Source organism: Bactrocera latifrons, unplaced genomic scaffold (assembly GCF_001853355.1).
Source record: "Bactrocera latifrons isolate USDA-ARS-PBARC rearing strain unplaced genomic scaffold, ASM185335v1 scaffold_82, whole genome shotgun sequence".
NCBI lineage: Eukaryota > Metazoa > Arthropoda > Insecta > Diptera > Tephritidae > Bactrocera > Bactrocera latifrons.
In genome coordinates this window covers 853,315-876,624 of record NW_017537512.1, presented here as the reverse complement: position 1 = coordinate 876,624, position 23,310 = coordinate 853,315, and the positions used below count along the sequence as shown (strand labels likewise).

General features: G+C 34.6%; 3 protein-coding genes across 5 annotated transcripts in view; 2 read left to right on the top strand and 1 right to left on the bottom strand.

Moving 5' to 3' along the window:
- The first annotated feature begins 14,700 nt into the window (after window positions 1-14,700).
- Window positions 14,701-15,639, top strand: LOC108976972. Its single transcript, XM_018946438.1, has 3 exons — window positions 14,701-14,997; window positions 15,165-15,367; window positions 15,426-15,639. Exons 1-3 carry the CDS (start codon window positions 14,759-14,761, stop codon window positions 15,614-15,616), a joined length of 633 nt encoding a protein of 210 aa, XP_018801983.1. The 5' UTR covers window positions 14,701-14,758; the 3' UTR covers window positions 15,617-15,639.
- A 219-nt stretch (window positions 15,640-15,858) lies between these two features.
- On the top strand, window positions 15,859-17,423 carry LOC108976971 (DNA damage-regulated autophagy modulator protein 1). Its single transcript, XM_018946437.1, has 4 exons — window positions 15,859-16,006; window positions 16,278-16,399; window positions 16,487-16,874; window positions 16,937-17,423. The coding sequence occupies exons 1-4, from the start codon at window positions 15,942-15,944 to the stop codon at window positions 17,100-17,102; spliced, it is 741 nt and encodes a 246-aa protein (XP_018801982.1). The 5' UTR covers window positions 15,859-15,941; the 3' UTR covers window positions 17,103-17,423.
- A 1,024-nt stretch (window positions 17,424-18,447) lies between these two features.
- Window positions 18,448-23,310, bottom strand: part of LOC108976969 (forkhead box protein I1-A-like) — a 6,250-nt gene continuing 1,387 nt past the window's right edge. Inside the window, exons 3-9 of one of the 3 annotated variants that reach the window (XM_018946436.1) lie at window positions 19,754-19,854; window positions 19,607-19,685; window positions 19,138-19,493; window positions 19,005-19,083; window positions 18,883-18,940; window positions 18,696-18,755; window positions 18,448-18,604 (exon numbers count right to left, since the gene is read on the bottom strand). In XM_018946436.1, the coding sequence (XP_018801981.1) occupies window positions 18,513-18,604; window positions 18,696-18,755; window positions 18,883-18,940; window positions 19,005-19,083; window positions 19,138-19,493; window positions 19,607-19,685; window positions 19,754-19,827 (798 nt within the window). In that variant the 5' untranslated portion in view covers window positions 19,828-19,854 and the 3' untranslated portion in view covers window positions 18,448-18,512. Of the gene's footprint in view, window positions 18,605-18,695; window positions 18,759-18,882; window positions 18,941-19,004; window positions 19,084-19,137; window positions 19,494-19,606; window positions 19,686-19,753; window positions 19,867-23,310 lie in introns of those variants that run through there. The other 2 variants (XM_018946434.1, XM_018946435.1) reach the window with 2 other exon arrangements.

Sequence of the window (23,310 nt, the reverse complement as noted above, 5' to 3'; positions counted from 1 at the left end):
ATGGTCCACGGAATTGCATATGTGTACAACGGTATGAATGCTTACCAACCCGCTTCAAGAGCAATACATTTACTCTCAATCGTATAAAGGAGTCAGTCGTAAAGACACCAACAGGTGAATAAAACGTTGACTTTGCTGCCGTAAAGGTGCGCTTCCCTTTGTTCACGTGTTATTCTTTCATTGTCCGCTAAATAAAAACATCTGTACCCTGCTGATTCTTGCTATGTTGTTGTTGTTGGTGCTGCTGCTGCTGAGTGTTACTCTTAGTAGGCACCGCTATGATGAGGGCAAGGCAATAATTTTCGTACAAACGTGTGCAGAGTTTTTGAAAAGGGCATTCTGGAATTGTTGTGCAGCAGAAAAACAGCTTGTCGTTATTATAACTATTATCCCTTGACTTTATTCGCCCCATTTCAAATGTAAGGATATGCTATACATAATAAAAAACAATAAAACAACAACACTGTGCCCTTACCGAATCGTAGTCATAAGTGCATCCTGCATTAATGATTTTATTTCTCAGCACACGAAAACCAATAATCCTCTTCAACCCCGATTGGTTATGGGGTTTTCTCTCTGGCTGAATTGGTCATGCTGTTATTTTCCATCTATATACAATAAATGTAGGTTCTAATTCAGGGTTGATCCTTACGAAACACGAAAGCACTTTGCATGCATGCTGAACAACTGCTCGCTAATTGTGCGTAACTAAAGAATGGTTTCAATTAGGAGAGTGTTTTTTGATGCAAAAAATGTCAATAATTAAAAACTTAAATAAATATTAGGCATGTATTTGCTTACAGGTGGCAGTGTGGGATGCTGCATAAATTTGTCTTTTTTGGGGAATTAAAATATCGAAACATATGCCACTCCAGCTTAGTCGTTAATTTTTAGGAGCATTCCCGCTTTTCTGTTTTCTGCATCACCTTTTTAAGTATCTTCTTTTGAAATCTACATATTTATCTCCCAGCTGCTATTATAACGGGTGATCCATTTCGTGGTTATCTTCGTTTTTAAAAACAAACGACAAAAATTTACAATGTAATGTATAATTTTTATTATCATTCGAAAGAACATTCTTTGGCATCTTTTTTTAATATTATCTCTTCTTTCATCCGTTGAGATCAATTTTCGATTACTCATTCGTGTATTTCGACTGATAACTGGCGAATAACACGCGAGATGCTTTGTTCCAAGGCCAGAACCAAAGCGGGATTGTAAGCACAGACTTTAGAATTTACATATTCCCAAAGGAAAAAGTGTCATTGTGTGATGTCACATGATCCTGGTGGCCAATCTACCGGCCCAAAACGTGAAATTATTATACTCACCGAAGTTTTCTCTCAATAAATCAATTGATTGATGCGATGTGTGGAAAGAGGCGCCGTCTTTTTGAAACCAAATGTCGCCAAGATCATGAGCTTCAGGCATTAAATAATCGATTATTTTGACTCTCACCGGCATATTTTTTGAAGAAATATGGACCGATGATTCCAGCAGCCTACAAACCATACAAAACCGTTGTTTTTTGTTGAGAAAATGGTAGCTCTTGAATCCCTTAAGGTTGCACTTCGTCCCAAATGTGGAAACTTCGCTTGTTTACCTACCAATTGAGCTAGAAATGTGCCTCTTTGCTGAATAAAATTTGGCTCGAAAACGTCAACTCTTCTTGGAACTTTTCAAGAGTCCATAGAGCGAAGCGATGTCGCTTGGAAAAATCGAGCGGCTTCAGTTCTTGCACAAGCTTTAGTTTGTACGCTTTCAATTTAAGATTTCAACTATAAATTGAACGTAGTGCCCGAAAGATTTTCTTCAGAACGAAAAATTTTCGTAATGAAGTTCAGCGATTTGTAGACGCTGATCAGGCGTAAGTCTTTCCATGATGAAATGTGAACGAAAATAACATGACAACTTGAAACGACTCACGCATAATCTATGTCTAAATAGAGCTATTAAAAAATTACCTCTACTTGGATCAGCCGTTATACGGTAAAACAGGGGGAGCGTTTTACAACATTACTTTTTGCAAGTACTTCAAGGAACTTCTTTTAATAGTATATGTACTTGTCTCAGGCAAGTTCTAAATTTGTAATCTGCGCAGGATAAAATAGAACTGGACGATTTTCAAAGGTTTTTCTCAACATTATCGGAATTGATAATAGTACTCAATCATCTGTGCATAATATTTATTGAAACTTTAACATTATTTGCTTTGTCGACTTTGAAAATATCAAGTATTATAAAATGTACAATAGTAAAACGTATTTCAATATTTTCCCAATAGATGGCTTTAACTATTATCACTATCAGTGCAATCAGATAAGGTCAAATGGCGTTTAAGAGATAAGAGCTCGTACTACAAGTATTTTTCCGACAAATTTATGATTGCTTGATTCCGTACTGTTTGAGCACGCGTCAGACATCACCATAGAAATACGCCATTTTTAAAGCGTTCCTTTGAGTCAGTCCGGGCCCATTTCTTTCAGGTAATTTTGACATAGAATAATAGAAATCGTGGAGTCTGAACATATTGTTATCTCTGTTTCGATTGCCCAGATAACATAGCATAAAAAACTCATTTACTATGAACTACTCCACTATCTTCGAACTTGTAATGCCAAAAATTGGGCCGTCTGAAGCCCAGAAAAGAACAACTGTGGCCAAGAGGAGAGAAATTATGTTTCATAAGGACATCCACACACATCACGCGCCAGAAGATCCGAGACCTTGGTTGGCTTTTATGCAATCAGTAATTGAGGTGAATAACATCAAGTCAGATTCAGCTCAGTACGATGTATTATCGAAACTACACTAATTCATAGTTCACCATTATTTTATCAAAAACTGGTATATTAGATAAACTTAACGCTGCTGAAATAAAAAAAAGCGCGCATTTCAACCAACTACATATAAACATAGCCCCGTTGTCAGATAAATCCATCACAAACTAGCTGTTAATTGCTTCCCATTGTATTGTATTACATATATCTATAACTTATATTTACTAAAGGCTCCAAACCACGATAACAAACCGTGAAACACCCTTTTAAGAGGTAACTCAGGGGTCCTTATGTTCGAGTACAACCAATTATTATACCATTGAAGCTGATTAAATTAAATTAAAAACCAAATTACCTTTAAAAAAGTAAATTTGGTTATGGTGGGTGGCATATTTGCGTCCGTCCCACGACCAGTAGGTTCAACTATCAGGAAAGAAGTTATCGACGATGACTCAACAGATATTCCATAAAAACTTCCACAATTCCTCACGAATATGATCTCATAACTTCTGGAATACTGTTGAAATCTTAACGTCATTTTTAAAATAATTCCAAAGGAAAAATACGGTGACAACTTAACACTATTTGGTTATAGAAGGTTCGCTAATCAAGTTTTTATGGTGTCACTTAAGTTCTACTGGTCTTTAACAAAAAAAGGGCTGTAGAATGATACGTTCTATATTCAATGTAAGAGCATGTCTCCTTGATCTCCAAAAAGTTCAGTTCCCTTAATAAGACTGCTCATATCATAAAGGAATTCAGTGAATTTTAAAACAAATAAAGTATTAAGAAATCCGGAAGTCTGACCCACCTTAAAAATAACTTTCGGTAGCATTTCCTGAGAAAACTCATATCAGTAAACATGACCTTAACACTTCAAATCCTGTACTAACTAAATTTCTGAACTTTGAAGACACTCTGGTAAGCCTCTTTCAAAAAAAGAGTACTTCTTTGAGGTCTCTTTAAAAGCTAGGTTCGTTAAATCTTTAAACGATAAAGTCGTCAAATCACCTTTATTCTCGAGTTCTGCATCTGTTTTTCAATAAATTGATGGCAGCTTAGCGAGGACAATGACACCTACCATGGTCAATATCAAGTTAGAGGGCGGTCACGTTTGACTCCGTGGTCAAGTTATAAGTCATACAAGGAGGGACGTTACAAAATCATTGCTTTTAAAAAGCTCTATATTCATATTACCCTCAAAATGTGAACCGCATAAATACAAGGTTCGCTGCAGACAGACACGATCACCACAGATTAGGTAAGAATATAATGACGAGCTGTTACGCCATACAGATACGTATGGTCCTTTGTAAAGCCAACACATGAACGTAAAAACGTCCATTTACAAATGTAATAAGGCGAATAACTATCAACGATAAAAATTCTAAATGTGAAAAGTCAGCTTGAAGCTCTTTAGTGAAGCTTTATATTGTCAAAACCCCCATAGTTTCAGTAGTTATGTACTGAGGTTTCAAAAACAAGTAACCGGTAACCCTTTAAGAGCCCAAAATATTCATAGTTTAGCATGTTGGTATGCAGCAGCACCGTTGCTTTCGAAGCACACTGCGGTGAAGCATCTTGGACTGTCAGCGTAGAATAAAGTGCACTCACATTTTTCGCCGCAAGCTAAACATATGTAAATCAAATAAACCGTAATTATATTCATACACGCATACAGCTGCAAAATAATTATTACAATTAAAATAGTCAGCAAGTTTTATTTGCTGTTAGTCATAATATTAGCTGAGCGTAAGACTCAAGAATAATTACCGTAATGCTAAGTTTTGTAAAATATGCATTTATTTGCTTGTAGTTATATGTGAAAGTGTGTATACGTACCAATATTTATACTCTTAAATATTTGCATCTTATTAATTTACTAAAGTGTTATTAACTAACGACAAATTAAATATTATAATACCATAAAGTCTATGCAGAACTGCTCGTTTTGAATTTTTGAATCATTTTTATTTTTTATACCCTGAACAGGGTCCATGTATATTAAGTTTGCCACAAAACTGTAACACTGAGAAGAAAACGACGGAGTGGCTATAAAGTACTATATATTTTTTCAATAGGGACGATACAAAAGTAAACCGAGAGGGACAGCAAACGACGCCATATTTTTACACTTCTTTTGACATTTTTCTTCAGTAAGATTTGCCATTTAATTATTAAAATTTGCTACCGAATTACAGAGTCAAATTTAAGGGTTACTATACTTACATGTATAAAAGATCAGCCTGGCGAGCTGACTGGATTAATTCATATCCGTATGACTATTCGTCTGTATATACTTGAAGTAACCAGCGGTTTTGAAGAAAACGATCAGAAATTTTGCACACGTCCTTTTCTTCTTAAGAAGCTACTCATTTGCCGGTATAGCTGATATCGAACCACTTTAATCAAAATCAAGTCGTTGTATGGAAACCTTTTTTATTTAAGAGGTTACATGGGTTTACGGGTTTCAAAAAATGCAATTTTTATTGTCTTATTAAACTATAGAAGATTGTCCTAAAATTTCAAATTGATCCGAGGAATTGTTTTGGAGATGTAGCCTTGAGAAGAGTTCGAGACTAAGCTAAGTACGCCTGTATTTTTGAAGTCGTTTGACCAGATTTCTCGAGAACTATTCAACGGATCTTCATGTCTTCATGAAATTTTAAACATATCTTTGAGATACAGTTCTTAAAGACCAAAAATCCAATTTTCAGTTTTTTTTCTTCGTCCAAGTTCCAAGTTAAGGTTTTAACTAAAACACGTATTTTTCACTTTAGATGGTCCTCCTGTAAGGAGTTATTCTGTCAACGCGGACGCATCTCTTTTTCGAGGGGTGACCGAATATGGTGCAATGGCCGAGTTTAAAATATTACTTCCATAAATTTCAGAGTCTCTTTGTTAATAGTAACAATAAAAAATTCTAATAAAATTTGTAATTTTTATATGAGAAAAAAATTGTTGAAAAATGCAGTTTTTTACCCGAGGAAACCCAGGTAACCCATTAGCAAGTTATCTTCACGAAATTTGAGATTGATTATTTTCTAAGCCAACGCTATAATCTCTGAACATATTGCTTAGATCAGACCTTTCAATATCAAGCTCTGGTATGAAAACTTTTTTATTTGAGAATACATCTTCACAAAATTTGGCATGGATTATTCTCCTAGGCAACACTACAATCTTAGAACATATTGTGCGAAACGAACAGCTATAGCTACCCAGCTATCATAGAAACTTATTTGTCAAAATCAAGAGAACAATTCTTGTATACCCTTTTTTTTCTATAAGAAATGCAACTGTGAAGGGTATTTTAGTTTAGCTGCAGTCAGCTATTTTTGTATTTTTTTTTAATGAAAACCACTTTGATTAAAAACTGGAATTGTGCAAGTGTACCGCATACAGTAGCACTGAAAATAWAATTTCTCGAAGCAGGTGATTTATTACGTTGCGCCATACAAACCACGTACATACATATGTATGTATGTAGCAATGTGAGCGCGCGGGGAAATACTACACGTATTTATCGATCCTGACGATTGCGATCGAATATGAGCTTTTTCGTTGTCGTTTTTCGTTTTTTCTTTATTATTATTATTAGTTATTAAGGTGCTGTGTGGTGAGTGTTCTTCCTTCTGGTCTTGGGTCTTTCATTTATTTCGAGCACACTCAGTTCCACACACATACATACAAATATAAATGCATACATATGGTTACGTGGTACATGTCATCAAGACACAGGCAAGCGGGACGGCAGCTTCCTGTGCGCGCGGTCACTATGGTGTTTGCGCGTATAAATCCACCACTCGGAGCTTAAATGTGAACGAGATAAACATGAAAGAATTTGACCAACTCATATGGACTGTAGTAGTGCTACTGCTAGGTAGTTAACTCCCTTTATATGTATGTATGCAGCTATGTTCTTGCATTCTTATTGGTATATACTGTTTGTTGATGGGCCATGCTTGGGGGCTTGAAGGCTCCGAAAAGTGCCCACATACGTATATACGCACTGTACTTGCCGCAAAAATATCAGCCAACTTGGGTATCCATATATATCAGTGTATGTATATTTACAGCCCATATGCATCTACCGTATAATGACTGCTCCCTTGCGAACTTGATTTTATTCATTCATTAAATTCCATACATACAAAACAGGTAGGAAACTAACATGTGCAATAAGAGTAGCTACAAACTAATTTAATTTGGATGCTTGATGCCGCTGGCTATGGTAGGCAATTTACTACAGTGTGATGAATTTATCTTTCGAACATTTCGACTACTTACTTACCGACGTACATACATATATAATATGTATACTGACTTAACCGGCCAATATGCCGCCATATAGTAAATGTAAAGTATATACAAACAGTTCTATATGCATGCATTGTTAGTGTAATTTCTGTGTAATCGCAAATATCTTTGGCTACTGTGAATTTAATAATAGGTTTGATGCTTACGATATATTGTACGAATATCGATACACATATGCATATTTATATTCCAATATAGCTGCATATACATATATATAATTTGTACATTTTATTAGATGCTTTGTCGAAAAAAATTATATATATGATGATAGCAGCGAAAAGAGGTGAATATTTTAGATAAAAAAAACTCGCTTGTAAATTTTATTATTCTTGTTTCCAAACGTCGAGGGTTATGTCGAGGTCACCAACGTAAATATGATTTTGCAATAAAGTAGCGTTATTGAGTTTTTATCGCTCTAATGATAGCACGACGATTTCCGGGTCCAATTTCTTTCTACTTTTTGATATTAACCGAGATGAGGCAAGAATTGTGAATGATCTCACAAACATTCCTGAGGACTTTGTTTCACTCAAATATGTATATATGTACATATACTAGAGTATTCGATATAGCAGTATGGATCTGATAGTGAACGAGGTCAAAAGGAAATGTCTCCTGTCATCAAACAAAAAATCGTCGCACTGCTAGGTGCGTCGCACTCGCGACTTGGCTCCCACGTCACTGTTGACAATCATAACTTCGAAGTCGTTGATATTTTCGTCTATCTTGGAAGCAGCATTAACAGCAACGACAACGTCAGCCTCAAAATCCAACGCAGAATATCTCTTGCCGATAGGTGCTACTGCGGACTGAGTATGCAATTGAGAAGTAAAGTCCTCTCTCGACGAACAAAGACCAAATTGTACAAGTCACTCATCATCCACGTCCTGCTATATGATGCAGAGGCATGGACGATGTCAACAACTGATTAATCGGAGTTACGAGTTTTCGAGATTTATGGTCCTTTGCTCTTTGGCCATGGCGAATATCGCATTCGATGTAACGATGAACTGTATGAGATATAGGATGACATTGACATAGTTCAGCGAATTAAAAGACAGCAGCTACAATGGCTAGGTAATGTCGTCCGAATGGATAAAGACACTGCAGCCCTGAGAGTATTCGATACAGTACCCGGAAGGGGGGAGACCCTCATTCCGTTGGAAAGACCAGGTGGAGAAGGTCTTGGCTACACTTGGAATCTCTAATTGTTGCCAAAAGGTGAAATGAAAGAACCATAAACTCAGCTATAACCGAATCTGTTCAATTTACTTTTGCGAAACTTCAGCTATTTCGTAGCGTTAAATCTATAATAATACTTTTTCCAAAGTGTAAATCGGAGGAACAACTTTTTGGCATAAAATTATTTATCCGCGCTATGAAAGAATCCAATTTTAGTATACGTATACCTTCAGTTCGCTGACTGTGCGTTTTAGATTAGGGATTCTTAGGCTCCTTATCTCTAGCATCGAGTTATTTTATAACCAGACAGTTATTTCAGTGTTAATAACTGCGTAATAGGAACGGCATCTTGTAGTGAACTACACTGGACTGTTGGACCACAGACCAAATCATCAAGCTCTAGTCGATTACCAGAGCAGCTGTGTAGTCGCAAGGTTCATCTGGCCAAGAGTAAATCGTAAGAAGACGAGGCAACTCTTAATTCTCAGTAAGTACCACCTTTCAATCGTTGTAGAAGTTCTAAGTGGATACTGATCAATCGCGAGTCATGCAGTAAGATGGATTTTCTTTCCGGCTGCATCAGCTGTTTGGACGAAGATGAGATACAATAACATCTATACTTCCTCCTCAAATAAAATGTTGAGCATACCTGACTCTCAAAGATCTATGAATATTGCAATCTAGCAATCTAGAAATGAAACCTCTAACAAAGAAGACACAACACAGTTTATATCTACTGACCGGTTTATTTATAAATACTTCAACCTTTTATACGTTATGCCAAACTACAATTTCGCCAGACTTGCCGCAGAAAAACTTATTACTAATTACCTCGGCTCAGTTCAAGCGAAACTAAATTCCTCTAGGTAAGGTAGGAAAGTTGGAATCATGTTAATTTAAGGTTAAAAAATTCTCGAACTTGTATACTCCTTATACCATGACGCCGCATTTACGAAATAGTATTCAATTTAAGATATTTGTGCTCGATCGGTTCGGAGTCAGCTTCAGATTTTAGCATATGCCAGCTGCATCGGACTTTCTTCTTTCGTCATTCCGCGGTTGCCATTCTATCCAGCCATTGGACTTGAAAGCTATTTATTTAGATTTTTGGCACATTTTCTGCAATCACATCACACTGTGCAGCGTAATATTTATCAATGAATTTTAACATCTAACCGGCGTAATGAAGCGAGTTGCTCCGAAGATGCAACGCATCAACTCAATTGCTGCGAGGTGTATGCGTTCACCTCCTCATCTCGTATATTGCATACGTGTATGTATATAAGTGTATATGGGATGTACGTGGATGCAGTCAGTACTGATCTTTGCCTGCCCAACGCAACACGTATACAGTAGCTCGGCTCGCTTTAATTTTATGGACACGTTGGAAACGTATTATTACTGTTAAGAAACGAAATGCCAATGTGTCTTAAGGATGCCAACCGACCGACTAACTTGTATGCATGTCGTTTGTATAAATTCATATATACAGACATTTGTGCACATGTATGTACGTTCGTATGGTATTTATGTGTTGCGTTGCTCTCGTTTTGCGCTTCCGTCGAGTAATTGAAGTGAAAAGAAGTTGAAGAAGAGGAAGAATCAAGAATATTCGCCAATATTTACGACTGATTTTAGTTAATGCCATTGTTGCTGCTGCTACAGTCAAAGCAACAACATATTTTTAATAGACGCATGCTTCATTTACATATATTTGCATGTATACATAGATATATATAATCCTGCATATCCTTGTGATTCCTCGCTAATTTCATCTGTTAAACAATGCTGTTTGTAGAAAGTTCTTTAATGGCGAAGCAGATGTTCCCTTTGATGGTCCCTTTGGTCAAAATAATTTTGCTAGCTAAGTTTTCCGAAAATTGGAGGCATGATTTTAAAGTTATACAAACTCTAAGCGGCGGATCGAGTCTTTTGGCAGTTTTTTTTTTGTTATAAAAACCTTTGAGGTTCGAAATAGCCTACCTAAAAGTGACGCCCATTTCAATTTTAACTTTGTCCACGAAGACACTCCGAGAACGCACAAAATGCTTGCGAGCACCAATTATTACCCGAATTAGTCCCACGTTCCTACGGCTGTCGGATCCACGTAACCGGAACAGCCAAGAACTGTCAACTAGATAGTTTTCTGCCGCTACAACAACAACAACCTGAATTATTCCTTCAAATTTGTATCATGTAAAAAAATTTAACGAGTATGCTGGAAATTTTTCGTTCCCAATGAAATCACGATAACGGAATGGTGGAAAATGTTGTAAAAGTATTTTGGGGAGACTCTCTATAAAAGTATGGTTTTTGTGCGGCATAAAGCGTCCTGTAAAGATTCTAAGGTCTTCGAAAACAAGTCGCCAATCCTCCACTGTTAATAACGATGAGATCGGAGAAGTTAAATAAACAGAGCTTGAAAGACGTCTCGTGCTTGAGGTCGTGTTGTCACCAAATAATTTTAACATCTCTTATGAATCGACTCAACACACTTTGGTTAATGTTTTGGCTATAAAGCGAGTCACATTCTAGCCGAAGCTATCGTTCAGACACCGTATTCGCCAGATTTGGTTTCTGTAATGTATTTCGAAACTGGATCTTTCAGTCCATTGACCCAATATGCAAGATAAAAATCACCAGACAAGTTCAAGTCATAAACAAACAGCTGCCAAAACTCACCCTAATTGATGTACGAAGATCGAAGTTCACACGAATATTAAAAGAAGTTATAATAATCTTAAGCTCGTCATGAAAAGGGGGGTCACTTATTCGAAGCTGTCGTTTCCTTTCCATTGATCTGCTTTTTACGTGGCGGGTCCCAAACCTAGTGCACAACCCTGGGAAGGGGTTGGTTCGCTCACTTTAGCTCGCCTTCAAAAGGTTATTTTTTGTCTACCTAGAGGATACTGGGTATCCAAGTCTAAGACCGGAAGTCGTGAGTTGCTTTACCCATATGTAAAAGAATCGTTTTTGGCCACTCTCAAGTGAATGACGATCATAAAACTTTCCTCACTTGCGTGAAGAATCTTAGACGCAGAAAAACAACTGTCAAAGTTATAAGACATCTCATGATTGGTCCTCGAATACTCGATTCTATTATTCTATTGGAATTTTATTTATATTTTATAATAAAAGTAAAAGGATGACCTATAACCAGATTTTGTTACACCGTTCATGTTAATTTTTCCAAAACTGATCACCTTGGTGTTTCGGGAGGCAAAATCTAAGCTGACTAAAATAAAAGAGTAATACCTACGTCCTTTTTAATTCGCTTTTTTATCAGTAATTTATAATCTAGTCATGATTATTTTTAAGTCCATTTTGCAAATTCTAATTGTTACGTCTAATGAACGAGAGAAAGAGGGAGATCGGAAACAATTCCTCTCGAACCCGGAACCCAGCTCTGTAACAATTTTCTCAATGCGAAGAAATTTAAATTTTTTATTTTCTACGGACCCATTGCAAATCTTGCTGGGTCTCGGTTTTTTCTCAAAGACCTTATATATTTTTTAACTTTCTCAAGTAGTGCTCTGATAATTAAATAAAGAAGAAAAGGAGCTTTTTTATATTCTACGAAGTCATCGAAAGTCCTTCCACAAACTGAGTTTGGATGAATATTAATAATCCTTATTTCTAAATATTCCTCCAGCTTTTCCAAGATGTTCAGGTAAATTTGTTTATTTATCAATTGGCAATCATAGTGGAGTACATTTTTCATTAAAAGGTTTGAGCTTTATCGGCAATTTCCTTAAACATATTATACAATTCGATTCATTAAATAATACTTGCTTACATACATACATACATACGAACGCGCGTGCATAAAGGAATAAACAAAAGCACACTTTATAAAAATATAATTATGATTTTAATAGGCGGCAATCGATCTACAATCTATGCTGCAGTGTGAATATTAAGTAGTCGCCAAACCTGCCCATTTGTCAATCGGTAGCGTTCGTCGCTCTTCGACTCTCATCGTACCAATACAAACAACTAACTGGCAATTGGCAGCTGGCAGCAATATGGTTTCATAACGAAACGAACAGTGAGTACGTTGTCTACCCGCTAAAGCCAGGCCATGATTAAGAACATCACAGAACTAGAATTGGCTTGTCGTCTCGGCTATACGCCGCCGCTCAAGTTGGCGCAAACCAGCCAGGTTCAGTTTATTTCAACTCTGCAGCTTGCATTTGCTGCCAAACGCACTTTGCGCGCTGTCCGTTTGCCGCTGGCTAAAATTTAGATTTTTATATCATATATGCATGCATGTAGGCACACACACACACACATATGCAAACAGATGTACACGTACTCGGCAGTCGTAAAGACGTATCAGTACCACGACAGCTTATTGTTTTTTATACCCCATGTAGATATATTGGTACGTAGGTGCTGGGTGCATATGAGTGCAGTTAGGTGTGTATGTAGATAATTGTGTGAGGTGTATCCATACTTTCAGTAGCAGCAGGCAGGTCGCTCGGACATTTGGCTGGTAGAATAAAGAACACGTTCCCGCTATTGATACGAACTGTGAGCAAATGCATTCGAATATTAAAGAGGATGCAGTAAACGTGCAGCGTTGCGGCCATGGCCAACGGTTGAGCCGCACTTTCGTATGCGTGTACGTTGGTGTGTTTAGTGCCGAAAGTGGTAGCCAAGCGCCATAAAATGCTGTCGACAGTCCAGATGCTTCGTAGCCGCAAGGAGTGCAATTTTGTTGGAAGCATTTCACTGACACAACACTAACACTGTATTTATTTTGCTATTACCGAAGTTAATACACATTACACTCGGCATGACAGTTCCCTACTACTGCTACTAACTTAGCTCTATATACCATATTCATACATATGTATGGAACGGGTACTAGTATGAATTATAGCTGTGAGTTGGGCGCAAGGCAAATGTAAAATCAAATGCTCGCCAAAATGAGGAATTGAAAGTATCGCTGTTGCCTATATAAACATTTATATATTTGTGCCCAAATATACATACATATGTATGTATGTATAGTGATATTATTAGTGTTATTAAGTTGGCGCGTCCTTTTAACGGCTTTCAGAAGCTGTAAAATGTATGTGTAATCTGTCGGATAGATAGCAGAAATTGAATGTTCGTTAGTGAAATAAAGTCCGAGATTAAAAAAATCGACCCAGATCCTTTAGACGGCACTGAAATATATAGGTTCAATAACCTGTTGTATCTACGAAGGAGTATTACAATTATTAACTTAAGTTCGAAAATCGAAATTTGTGGCTTCGAATAAGATAATGTGTCAATATCTTTTTCTTCTCCACTTGTTTACGAATTTACAATATTCAGAACAAATTTCAATTCGAACGATTGGGGAATCTGGTATATAACGTTATCAAAATTGACCCGTACTGTCAAAAAATACAAAATTTTCACATATTTTAATGCAAATCTTTATAATCGTTACTGAGCCACTACATGCAATACAACGATTGATCCATTGATTGAGGAAAGTTTACGATAACTTTACAACCTTCACTGAATGCTTTGTGCCTCTCAAATAATAGTGTTATTGATAATGTAGACATTCTGCAACATTTTTAACACTTCCGTAGCCGTGATATCAGTGGAAATGTAAAGTTGCAGCCAAAGTTCTTCAGCATTTTTGTAGAAAAAATTACCAGAGAGACTTTTCATCAAACGCACTTTAGTTGGCATGGACATAAAATCTGCGATTGCGACTTCTAATGGCTAGTCCCGCTAATGCAAAGCAGTGCCATTGAGAAGAAGAAAAAGGAAGAATATCCCGAATAAATATAATATTTATGCACTTCCTCGTCCACTACGTCGACATATGATAGAACTTATGCTCTCTTTACTTATTGAACTCGTAAGTCTTGAGGATCAACCAAGAAGCTAACTCAGTCAAGTATGTAGAAATGTGTTTTTTCTTCATTTTTGTTTTACGCTACGAACTACATAAATATGACTCCATTTAGAGCGTTTGGAGTTTTCTTAGGTGTAATCCCAGACTAATAATTTTTCACTTCAAGCTTTCTCGACGAAATTATATTTAATTAATCATGTAAACTTAATGGGAGAAATTATGAATCAGTTTGATGAAGCTATCTTAACAAAAGCCTCTTCCAGAGAATCGGTTCAAAAAAACCGGAACTAACTTGATTATATGTATTTCCGGTCAAGAGCTGTCACCGAAATAATAATAAGAGTATTTACAAAAAGTATTTAAGATCCTTTTATATTAATGCCGAAGAAGCGCGGTACCCAGAATGTGAGTTCTTTTCTAATTTACGAATTCTTGGATATATAGATTTATTAAGGAAATTAGATAGCTGATTTAAAACAAAAATGAAAATGGCATCCCTAACCGATACTTATACGCGATAACAGAACCGATTATAACTTCTCTTCTCACCCATCGCTAAAGTACACCAATAACATTCCACTTTTCAAGTAAAAACAAATATTGGTTTTAAAAAATGAAGGAAAAAATGAGGCGCAATTTTTGGATTTCCTCCGAAATAGAGTGCATGTTAAATTTGCTACGTGAAGTTTATAGAATACAAGGCACCACTGCCACAACAAATTACACATTTATACAAATTGCAAACAAGATGAAGAAGAAGGGATTTCCCAACAAGTCGGCCACACAAATACGACGAAAATGGTTTCAAATGAAGTCGGCTTATTTGTGCTATAAACGCGGTAATGTTGAGAGGTAAGTGCAATATATAAAAAGAATTGAAAGTTTGTTGATTTTATAAAAGAATTATTCGGATAAACAAATCGCTACAAATATACATATTTATAATTTTGTGTAATGTTGCCAGACTTAAAACTTTAGAACGAATTAAATGTTTAACATCTAAAATGGAATATTTTTAGGTTGCTCCTGATACCTGAGAAATTTCGTCCTATAATAGCGCAATTTGTTGATAAGGAAATTAAACCGAATTACCGCGAGCTGTCACCATCTCCGGAACCTGAGCCAGCACCACAACCAACACCATCGCCTCCACCTGCGCCAGCACCTGTTCAAACACCTATAACGACATATAATAGATTGAGAGACACGTCTAATGCCAGAAGTATGAGCATACATTTTATAAATTATATGTTTGTTAATTGCGAGTGTTAAAATTACAGGTGGCGCTAAAAGCGTTAACAATGATCTGATTTATGATGACTTTTTCTCCGAAATAAAGCAGACACACAAAATTATTAACAGTACCTTTTCGAATATGCAAAAAATTTTAATGGATTTCGAACATGAGTGCCAAGCTGAGAGAGATGCTAAGCTTATTACATTTATAAATAGTATGAAATATGACTTTTAATAAAAAGTAAAATTTAAAATATATATTTTTTCTTTCACTCGGGTTGGATCATAGGCTAATATTCCTAAATCAATTTTTATTAAGCGTTTTCTAGATTAAATGATGAAAACTTTGTAATTTCTTTTATTTTCTAAAGGTAAACTTCAAAGGTTTTATTACACAGCAGAAAAAGTTTTAGAACAGTTATACTAAGATACGGCAGCACTATTGTATTATGTTATCTTGGCAACCCAATTTGGTATTATTATTTTTCTTCCTCAGAATAAACAAGAATTGCTGAAGACTATAGTAAATATTTACTACTGTTTAAAAATTATTGAAAAATATGTCCTACATTTATTTGGTGCCGGTGGCCGTTTTTCTGTTATTCCAGATTACTTTTCTCGGAACGTGAGTAAATTTTTGCAAACCTTTGAGAATGCAAGTGCGTTCTAACTTTATGTTGTGTATTGAAAGCTAAACACATTTGATGCGTCGAACATATTTTGAAATGTGTATTTTAAATGATTTGTAATCACATAATATTTTCATTACAAGTTCGAAGTGCATTGAAACCGTAAATTATCTCGCTCAGTACTTAAATATGTCCTTATCAGTTTGCCAGCTTGCAAGTCTTCAATATCTTCTGCTTGCATAAAATTATCTTCTTTTTTTATTGTAGTTATATTGCCGCCGTCCTTCAGGGTCATGTAGTGCCCACAGTACCGTATATAAGTGACGATGGCACATACTCTCCAGAAAGTTGCGTATTTGGGCAGCTTATAAATATTGGCAGTGTGCTATGTGAGTAGAAGATCGCAAAAATTAATTGGAAATTGATCATTTCATAACAATGTAAACGACGATTTATATATGTATGTAATTTTTCAGTGGGTATCACTATTTACATACGATATCGTCAAATTCAACAACTTTACAGTCATCATCCCGATTTGGGATCCTTGCTTTTGCGTTACAACAAGATAGCAGTCTGGTTTGGTATGGCTTCGTGTTTAGGTATAAGTATTGTTGGTAATTTCCAAGAAACAAATGTTCGGATTGTTCACTTTACTGGTGCATTTTGTTGCTTTGGTTGTGGGACGGTGTACTTCTGGTTGCAAGCGTTAATTACCTATTTGGTATATCCGATTGCGGGTTCAAAATTATACGCTCACATACGACTGGGAATGGCTATAGCCTGCACCATACTTTTCATTTTGATTGCCGTAACTGGTGTAATGTCACATATTCTCTTCAAAGGCGATAATCCAAGACAATGGTAAAAAATGAAAGACTATTTAAAATTTCACTACTAACTTGTTTTTATTTTTTGTTACCTAGGTATCCCTCGGATGGTGGTTGGTACTTCCATGTAGTGAGTTCAATATCAGAGTGGATTATGGCTACTATTTTCTGCTTTTATATCCTATCTTTTACGGACGAATTTCGAGATGTTCGTCTAGAACATCCTGAGTTGACGTTCATCTCCTATTCCATAACTTTATAAAAATGTTTAAGTTGAGTATATGTGCTATATATATTTTTATACTCTTGCAACATGTTGCTACAGCATATAATAGTTTTGTTCACCTAGCGTTTGTTTGTATCACGTAAAATTAATCGATTATCTATTAAAGGGTTATACATAAGTATATAAAAGATCAAGGTCATGAGGCAAGTCGAAATCCGACCGACTGTCTGTTTGTCCGTCCGTATGCCGCATATGTAGACAACAGTTGGTTTTGCTAACGTTTTACCGAAAATATGCTCAACCTGTCAGATATACATATTATTGAAATTCAGAAAAACATTTCTCCAGTTTTAATCCTTGCAAGTTGCGACAGTATTAAATGTTCGGTTACACCCGAACTTAGCCCTTCCTTTCTTTTTTATTTCAATTTTTTTATAATACGTGACAACGACGAATATATGCACTTGTTATTTATAGAGTGCATGTGTTTCCAAAGATCTAAAAGTGCTGTGATAGGTTTTTATTTTTTCCTACATTGAATAATTACACAGCAATTACAAGTTATCAAAAGTTGAATAATCTTTCTGCATTGTATTATATGTGAGTGCAAATTTTTGAGTGTTAACTACATTAAACACAACATTAATTTTGAAATCACATTTGAACACTCAGTAATTTGTATAGCCTTTAGTCGTAGTATAAATATTGCATATTGTTCAGAAAATGCTATTATTGGCTGAAATTTTCTATAAAGAGTAGTGAAATTATTTACCTATGAAATTACATTTTCAACGAAAAAGTTAATATTAATGTTTGTATTGTATTTTTTTTTACAAAATTCTTATTTTTTTTATTAGTTATTAATGAATTTCAATCACAATTAGATTTTTTTATGTTTCTATGTTGCAATTGATGTTCGAGTCTCGAATCACTGCGGCAATATAGCCAGGCATCAAATCGCCACAAAAATGTTGCTGTATAAGTATCAGCTGAATATGTTGGTGCAGTTATTTGATTGCTCGAACATCGAAGACATATTTATGAATATATATACATATATTAAGATATATTTTTTGCATTTACGCTAACTAAATTATACACACATATACCAATTATATAAACAATAATATGAAATAAACTACTTGTCAATGAAGAATTTTCAAACAATTTTCTTTTATTAATATTTCTTTATTTTGTTATTTTCTTTAAAAATTCATTTAGGATTTCATTGTTAACGTATAACTTTTAGTTACGAAGTGTTAGTAACTGTTAGCTAAAAATTTAAATTTTTTCATACATTATTATTTAGTTTACTTGATTTTTGGTATTTTTTATTATACTATTGTTTTTTCTTTAGTTCTTTACAATATACCATAATTTTACAGCTTTTATTATTATTAAATATTTTGTTATCATATATATTTTCTTATATTTTTATAATATCTATTAATGTAAGGCAAATTGCTTCTGATAACTGATGAATGTCGCATCGGCATGGCTTTGTGATGAATGCTCATCTTTGATCATCAAATCGGGAACTATGTGGAAATGATAATTTAAGTTATAGTATCCATGTATTCATCTGTAAAATATGTAAATTCTTAGTACTAAGGAAAATACAATACGCACTTGTATTCCAAATCGGACATGGACATGGATCCATCATTTTAACGCCATCGGTAGAGATTCCTTCTGAAAAAATATGAACAATATATAAGTTCGAAAACTGTTTTACTGAACTGCGAATTAACAAAATGTTTTATATATTCATATATATATAGTAGGCGGTATAGAAGTGAAAAAATTGAGTACATACCTTGCTGTATAATGCTGTTGTAGTTGTTCGCACCCAGTAATGGTGTAGAAAAACCAGCCTATCGAATAGAATGTATAAAATAAAAACTGCGTAATGAGCCCTTAATCAACAGATAATCTTACTGCGGAGTTATTCGGATAGCTACTTCTCACTGTAGACGGACCATAACCGGCTATTGTCTGTGTGGGTAACCATTGAGTACTGAAAATTAATATTTGATATTAGAGAATTTTATAGAAAAGCCTCAAAATTTACTTTGTGTTGTATCTGTAGTATGTCTGGCAAGGTGTGTGATTGAAAATCATTTTCGAGGGGCAGGTGTCAGTCATTAACTTTGGAAAATGTCCCACCGAACGATAAGGTCGCTTCATACGTCTTCTTCTTCGATAATTGCCATTTTCAAACATATTCTCATATTGTGTATCTAACGACCAATAGTTTCCTTTCCGTTCACCTGTACCCTCGCGCGGTACCTTTATGAAGCACTCATTCAAACTTAAATTGTGTCGTATTGAGTTCTGCCAACCTTTCTTATTTCTTTCGAAATATGGAAAATGTGATGTGATATAGCTGTAAATCTCATTGAGTGTAGCGCGCTTTAGCGGTGAATTCTAGAAATTTGAAAAAATTGTATATCGAAATTGTTTCTTTGTCATTTCAATCGTGTGGTTTAAACGCCTAAAAGCAGGCTCATAAGTATTAATAATTTCTTTCAAGTTCATACCTGTATAGCCATAGCAATGAGCGCAACATAACTGTAAGGCGGCTTAGAGCTATTAATATCTGTTATTTCTGTGTTAAACCTGCCGATAGACCAATATAATTATAATTTAATTATGCTACTAAAATGTTTATTTTAAAATTGGCTTACTTTTCTTTGGTTGTTTCAGCGGCATACTTTACACAAGGGTTTTCCGGTGATGTCCGAATAATTGAGTTATGCATGTTAATAATAATAGGTAGTCAATAAATCTGAAAAGTATATTTCACTTATATTATAGATCTTATAGTGTTTCTTTATTTATTTATTTTTTTTTTTTTTTTTKTTATTTAAAATTTAATATTAAACTTCAACCTATATTTTGGTATTTGCTATATGTGTGAGGGAAGTGGCGACTTTGAGTAACCGACGGAAAGCGTGCAACAAATATAAAGTAATACTATAAGGTATTCAGCTAAGTTAGTTCACTTATGGAGTTACATGGGTTTTCTCGGGTAAAAAGCAGCCCTTTTCAATTTTTTTTTCTCATATAAAAAATTAAATATTTTATTCGACTTTTTATTGCTACAAAAATACACTATTAACAAAGAAATTCTGAAATTTTTGGAAAAGTAAAATTTAAACTGGGCCTTTGCGACACCATTTTCAGTGAACCTCGGAAAAACGAAGCGCCCGCGTTGGTAGGATAACTTCTGACAGAATCATCTATAAAAATAAAAAATTACGTTAAAATCTTAACTTAGAACTTGGACAAATAAAAAAACTGCAAATTGGATTTTTGGCAGACATTTTTCCAAAAACCTGAACATTTCGCAAAATATTGTAATCAAATAAAATCCTTCGTCCAAGTCTTTAAGAATTGTATCTAAAGGCCTGTGTAAAATTTCATGAAAATCAATTCTATAGTTCTCGAGAAATCTTGCCAATCAAAAACACAGTTTCGTGAAAAAGGCGTTTAAAGACGGGTTAATATTCTAGAGATGTTGTAGAATTTAATAAGACTATAAAAACAAATCGGTTTTTCGAAACCCGTAAACCCTTAATTTTGTTAAAGAAAACAACGAACTCTTCCATCCGGAAATTCTTCAATCAAACCTTTTACAGATGACCTCAAAGTTTATACGAAAAATTTAAATATCCCAATGTTTTGTTTTTTATTTTTATTAAAAGATAACACATTTTTTCTTTCAAAAAATTTTTGGGTTAACTAACCTTTTAATCTACCAAATACGTTTTTGGAGCACTGCGACGGGCGCAGCTGCCACCCCTAAGTAGTTTGCTAAATTACGTGAAAGCCATATGCAAACCGAATGTGATGAAATCAAAGTACAACTCCAAAATTATTTTAACTGACCCTAAACTAATACTGATCTCAAGCTAACACTCTAAGGCCTTTCGAATATCATAATTTCAGTTATAGGCTCCAGAAAAATTTAGATGTTTTTATAAGTTTGGCGATTTTCGTTTTTTTTTTAAGAAATAGATTAAACAAACAATGCTGTAACGATGACCCAGCCTCTATATTTACCAGATATGGCTCCGTGTGATTTTTTCCTCTTTCTATAAATAAATAGAACCTTAAAGGGCCGTCGTTTTACAAGATATATAAAAATGACTAAAACAGTTAAAGCCTTTCCAAAAAATCGACTTTGAGAATTGTTATTTTAGAGGCACAAAATTAATATAAACACCTCGTATGTCTAATAACAAAATTCCCTTTGCCATAAAATTTACATATTTAGGGGACTCACGACTAGTCATCGTTAAATCATAAATTTTGACATTTGTTTTTGGATTACATACCCAAATGAGTTTTCCTAATTACAATTCTCAACGCTATACTTTTTCGGTTTGTTACAACTTATAACTTTATAAGACTATATAGTTCATATTATGAAAAATTTATTTCAAAACTCAACTCTTTCTCTCTCTTTTACTTATACTAAAATGTGTGATTGCTTTCATAATGATCTTTTTCAAACACTTTTGTTAGAAATGAAAGACACTCGTCCACGTGTTCTATAAATTATTTTAAAATTTCAATTTTTTACCCGCTCTCAAGATTTTAATTTTGTTTTCCAAACCAGTCCATCTCTATCATTTTAAAATTAGACCCGTTTGTTTCTAAGTCCTTCGCTCAATTAAAAATTGTGGACAATCATGTTTTTTGTTGTACAACTTCATTCTTTCATGTTTCTCAAATTTCCCAGCATCCAAATTACTGTTGAGTATTAATCCAATCCTTTCAGGTCCTAAACACATTCAAAAGTATCTCACTGCATAATAAAACTCATCATGGTATTCATTGCGTTTTTAGCTCTAATTTCGCCTCAATACGGCCAAATAGAACTCCTTATTGATCGTATGTCCTTCCGGAAAAAATTCATGATACTCCAAACTACGAATAACGGAGAAATAATGAACATTTATTTATTTTTTTAGCGGCTTAGGCGTTTTTTTTTTTTTGGTTTTGTCGTTTCTTCCCTCCATTCCAATCCCGGTTGACTTGTTCGAACTCAGTAACCTATGTATCAGTTATAATGATTTCCATGCATGTGGGATCGGAATTCGCAGGATCAAGCCAAAGAGACATGTTTACCGTACTCTTTTTGAAAAAAAATTCAGCTTTATCGGAGCAAGTCGGGTAAGAACGCGTTTCATACCCCAAGTCATTTGAAAGGAATAGCAAGAGATGTCGAGCTTTCTTGCCATTTCTCTAAAATTTGCACATCACGATTTGTAAGCACCATATTCTTCACTTTTTTAATATTTTCATCAGTTGCAGAGGTCGAAGGTCATCCAGAACAAGGCATGCCTTCAACGATATCTTGACCGTCTTTGAAGGCTTTGTACCACTCGTAGGATTGTGTTTTTGACAAATTATGAATGAATTACCGTAAGCCGTAAGCCATACGAAATTTGTTTGGAGATACAACATTTGAGACAAAATCTTTATTTGAAATTTTTATCTACCGTAAAAAATAGAAGAGCACTTCTGAGGTGTACCGACTTAAACAACTTAATAAAATACATTTTTTTGAAACATTATTTACCCGGGGAATTTCAATTTCAATTTCCGGGCATATTTTGTCATAATGTATGAACGCATTTTGCAGTTTTGAAAAGAGTATTCTACAGCTCCTGCTGTTTTGAACTCTTCGCTACAAAAATATACTTACATATATGAAAAATATTAAAATTTAAGTTATAAAAAAATGTAAAATCCAGTTTAGCATTATATTATATTAGGTCAATAAAATGTTATTTAGTCACTTAGTTCCACTGTAACTCTTACTAAGTAGAGCTTGATAGTTTTAATTAGGCTCGGCATACTTGAAGACGAATTGTTTGTGTATGTAAATCTTTTCCACCAAATACTCTGACACCTTTAAATATTTTAAATTTGAACGCTCTAAATCTAAAATTTATTTATAAATGTATTTTATTTCATAATTTTTGAGTCAATATGTTTAAAATTTGTAGATAATCTGTAAAATTTTTTATTTTTAATTAGATAAATGATATAACTTATTGCCATTTCTTAATTATGTAGCTCTGAGTAGTCAGCATTTTATTTTAAATATTATTTAACCTCCCGTTGTAAATTTATTTTTCTGTTATACAAATTTTCCTTTTTGGTAAATTTACCGACGGATTTTCTCGAAAATCTTTGTTGGTATATTGTATTTTCACTTCAATTACGGAAG

Coding starts and splice junctions, on each gene's coding strand:
- LOC108976972 (XM_018946438.1), top strand. CDS start 14,759: ATGAAGGAAAAAATGAGGCGCAATTTTTGGATTTCCTCCGAAATAGAG. Junction 14,998..15,164: donor AAACGCGGTAATGTTGAGAG/GTAAGTGCAATA, acceptor GAATATTTTTAG/GTTGCTCCTGATACCTGAGA. Junction 15,368..15,425: donor AGACACGTCTAATGCCAGAA/GTATGAGCATAC, acceptor TTAAAATTACAG/GTGGCGCTAAAAGCGTTAAC.
- LOC108976971 (XM_018946437.1), top strand. CDS start 15,942: ATGTCCTACATTTATTTGGTGCCGGTGGCCGTTTTTCTGTTATTCCAG. Junction 16,400..16,486: donor AAATATTGGCAGTGTGCTAT/GTGAGTAGAAGA, acceptor GTAATTTTTCAG/TGGGTATCACTATTTACATA. Junction 16,875..16,936: donor GGCGATAATCCAAGACAATG/GTAAAAAATGAA, acceptor TTTGTTACCTAG/GTATCCCTCGGATGGTGGTT.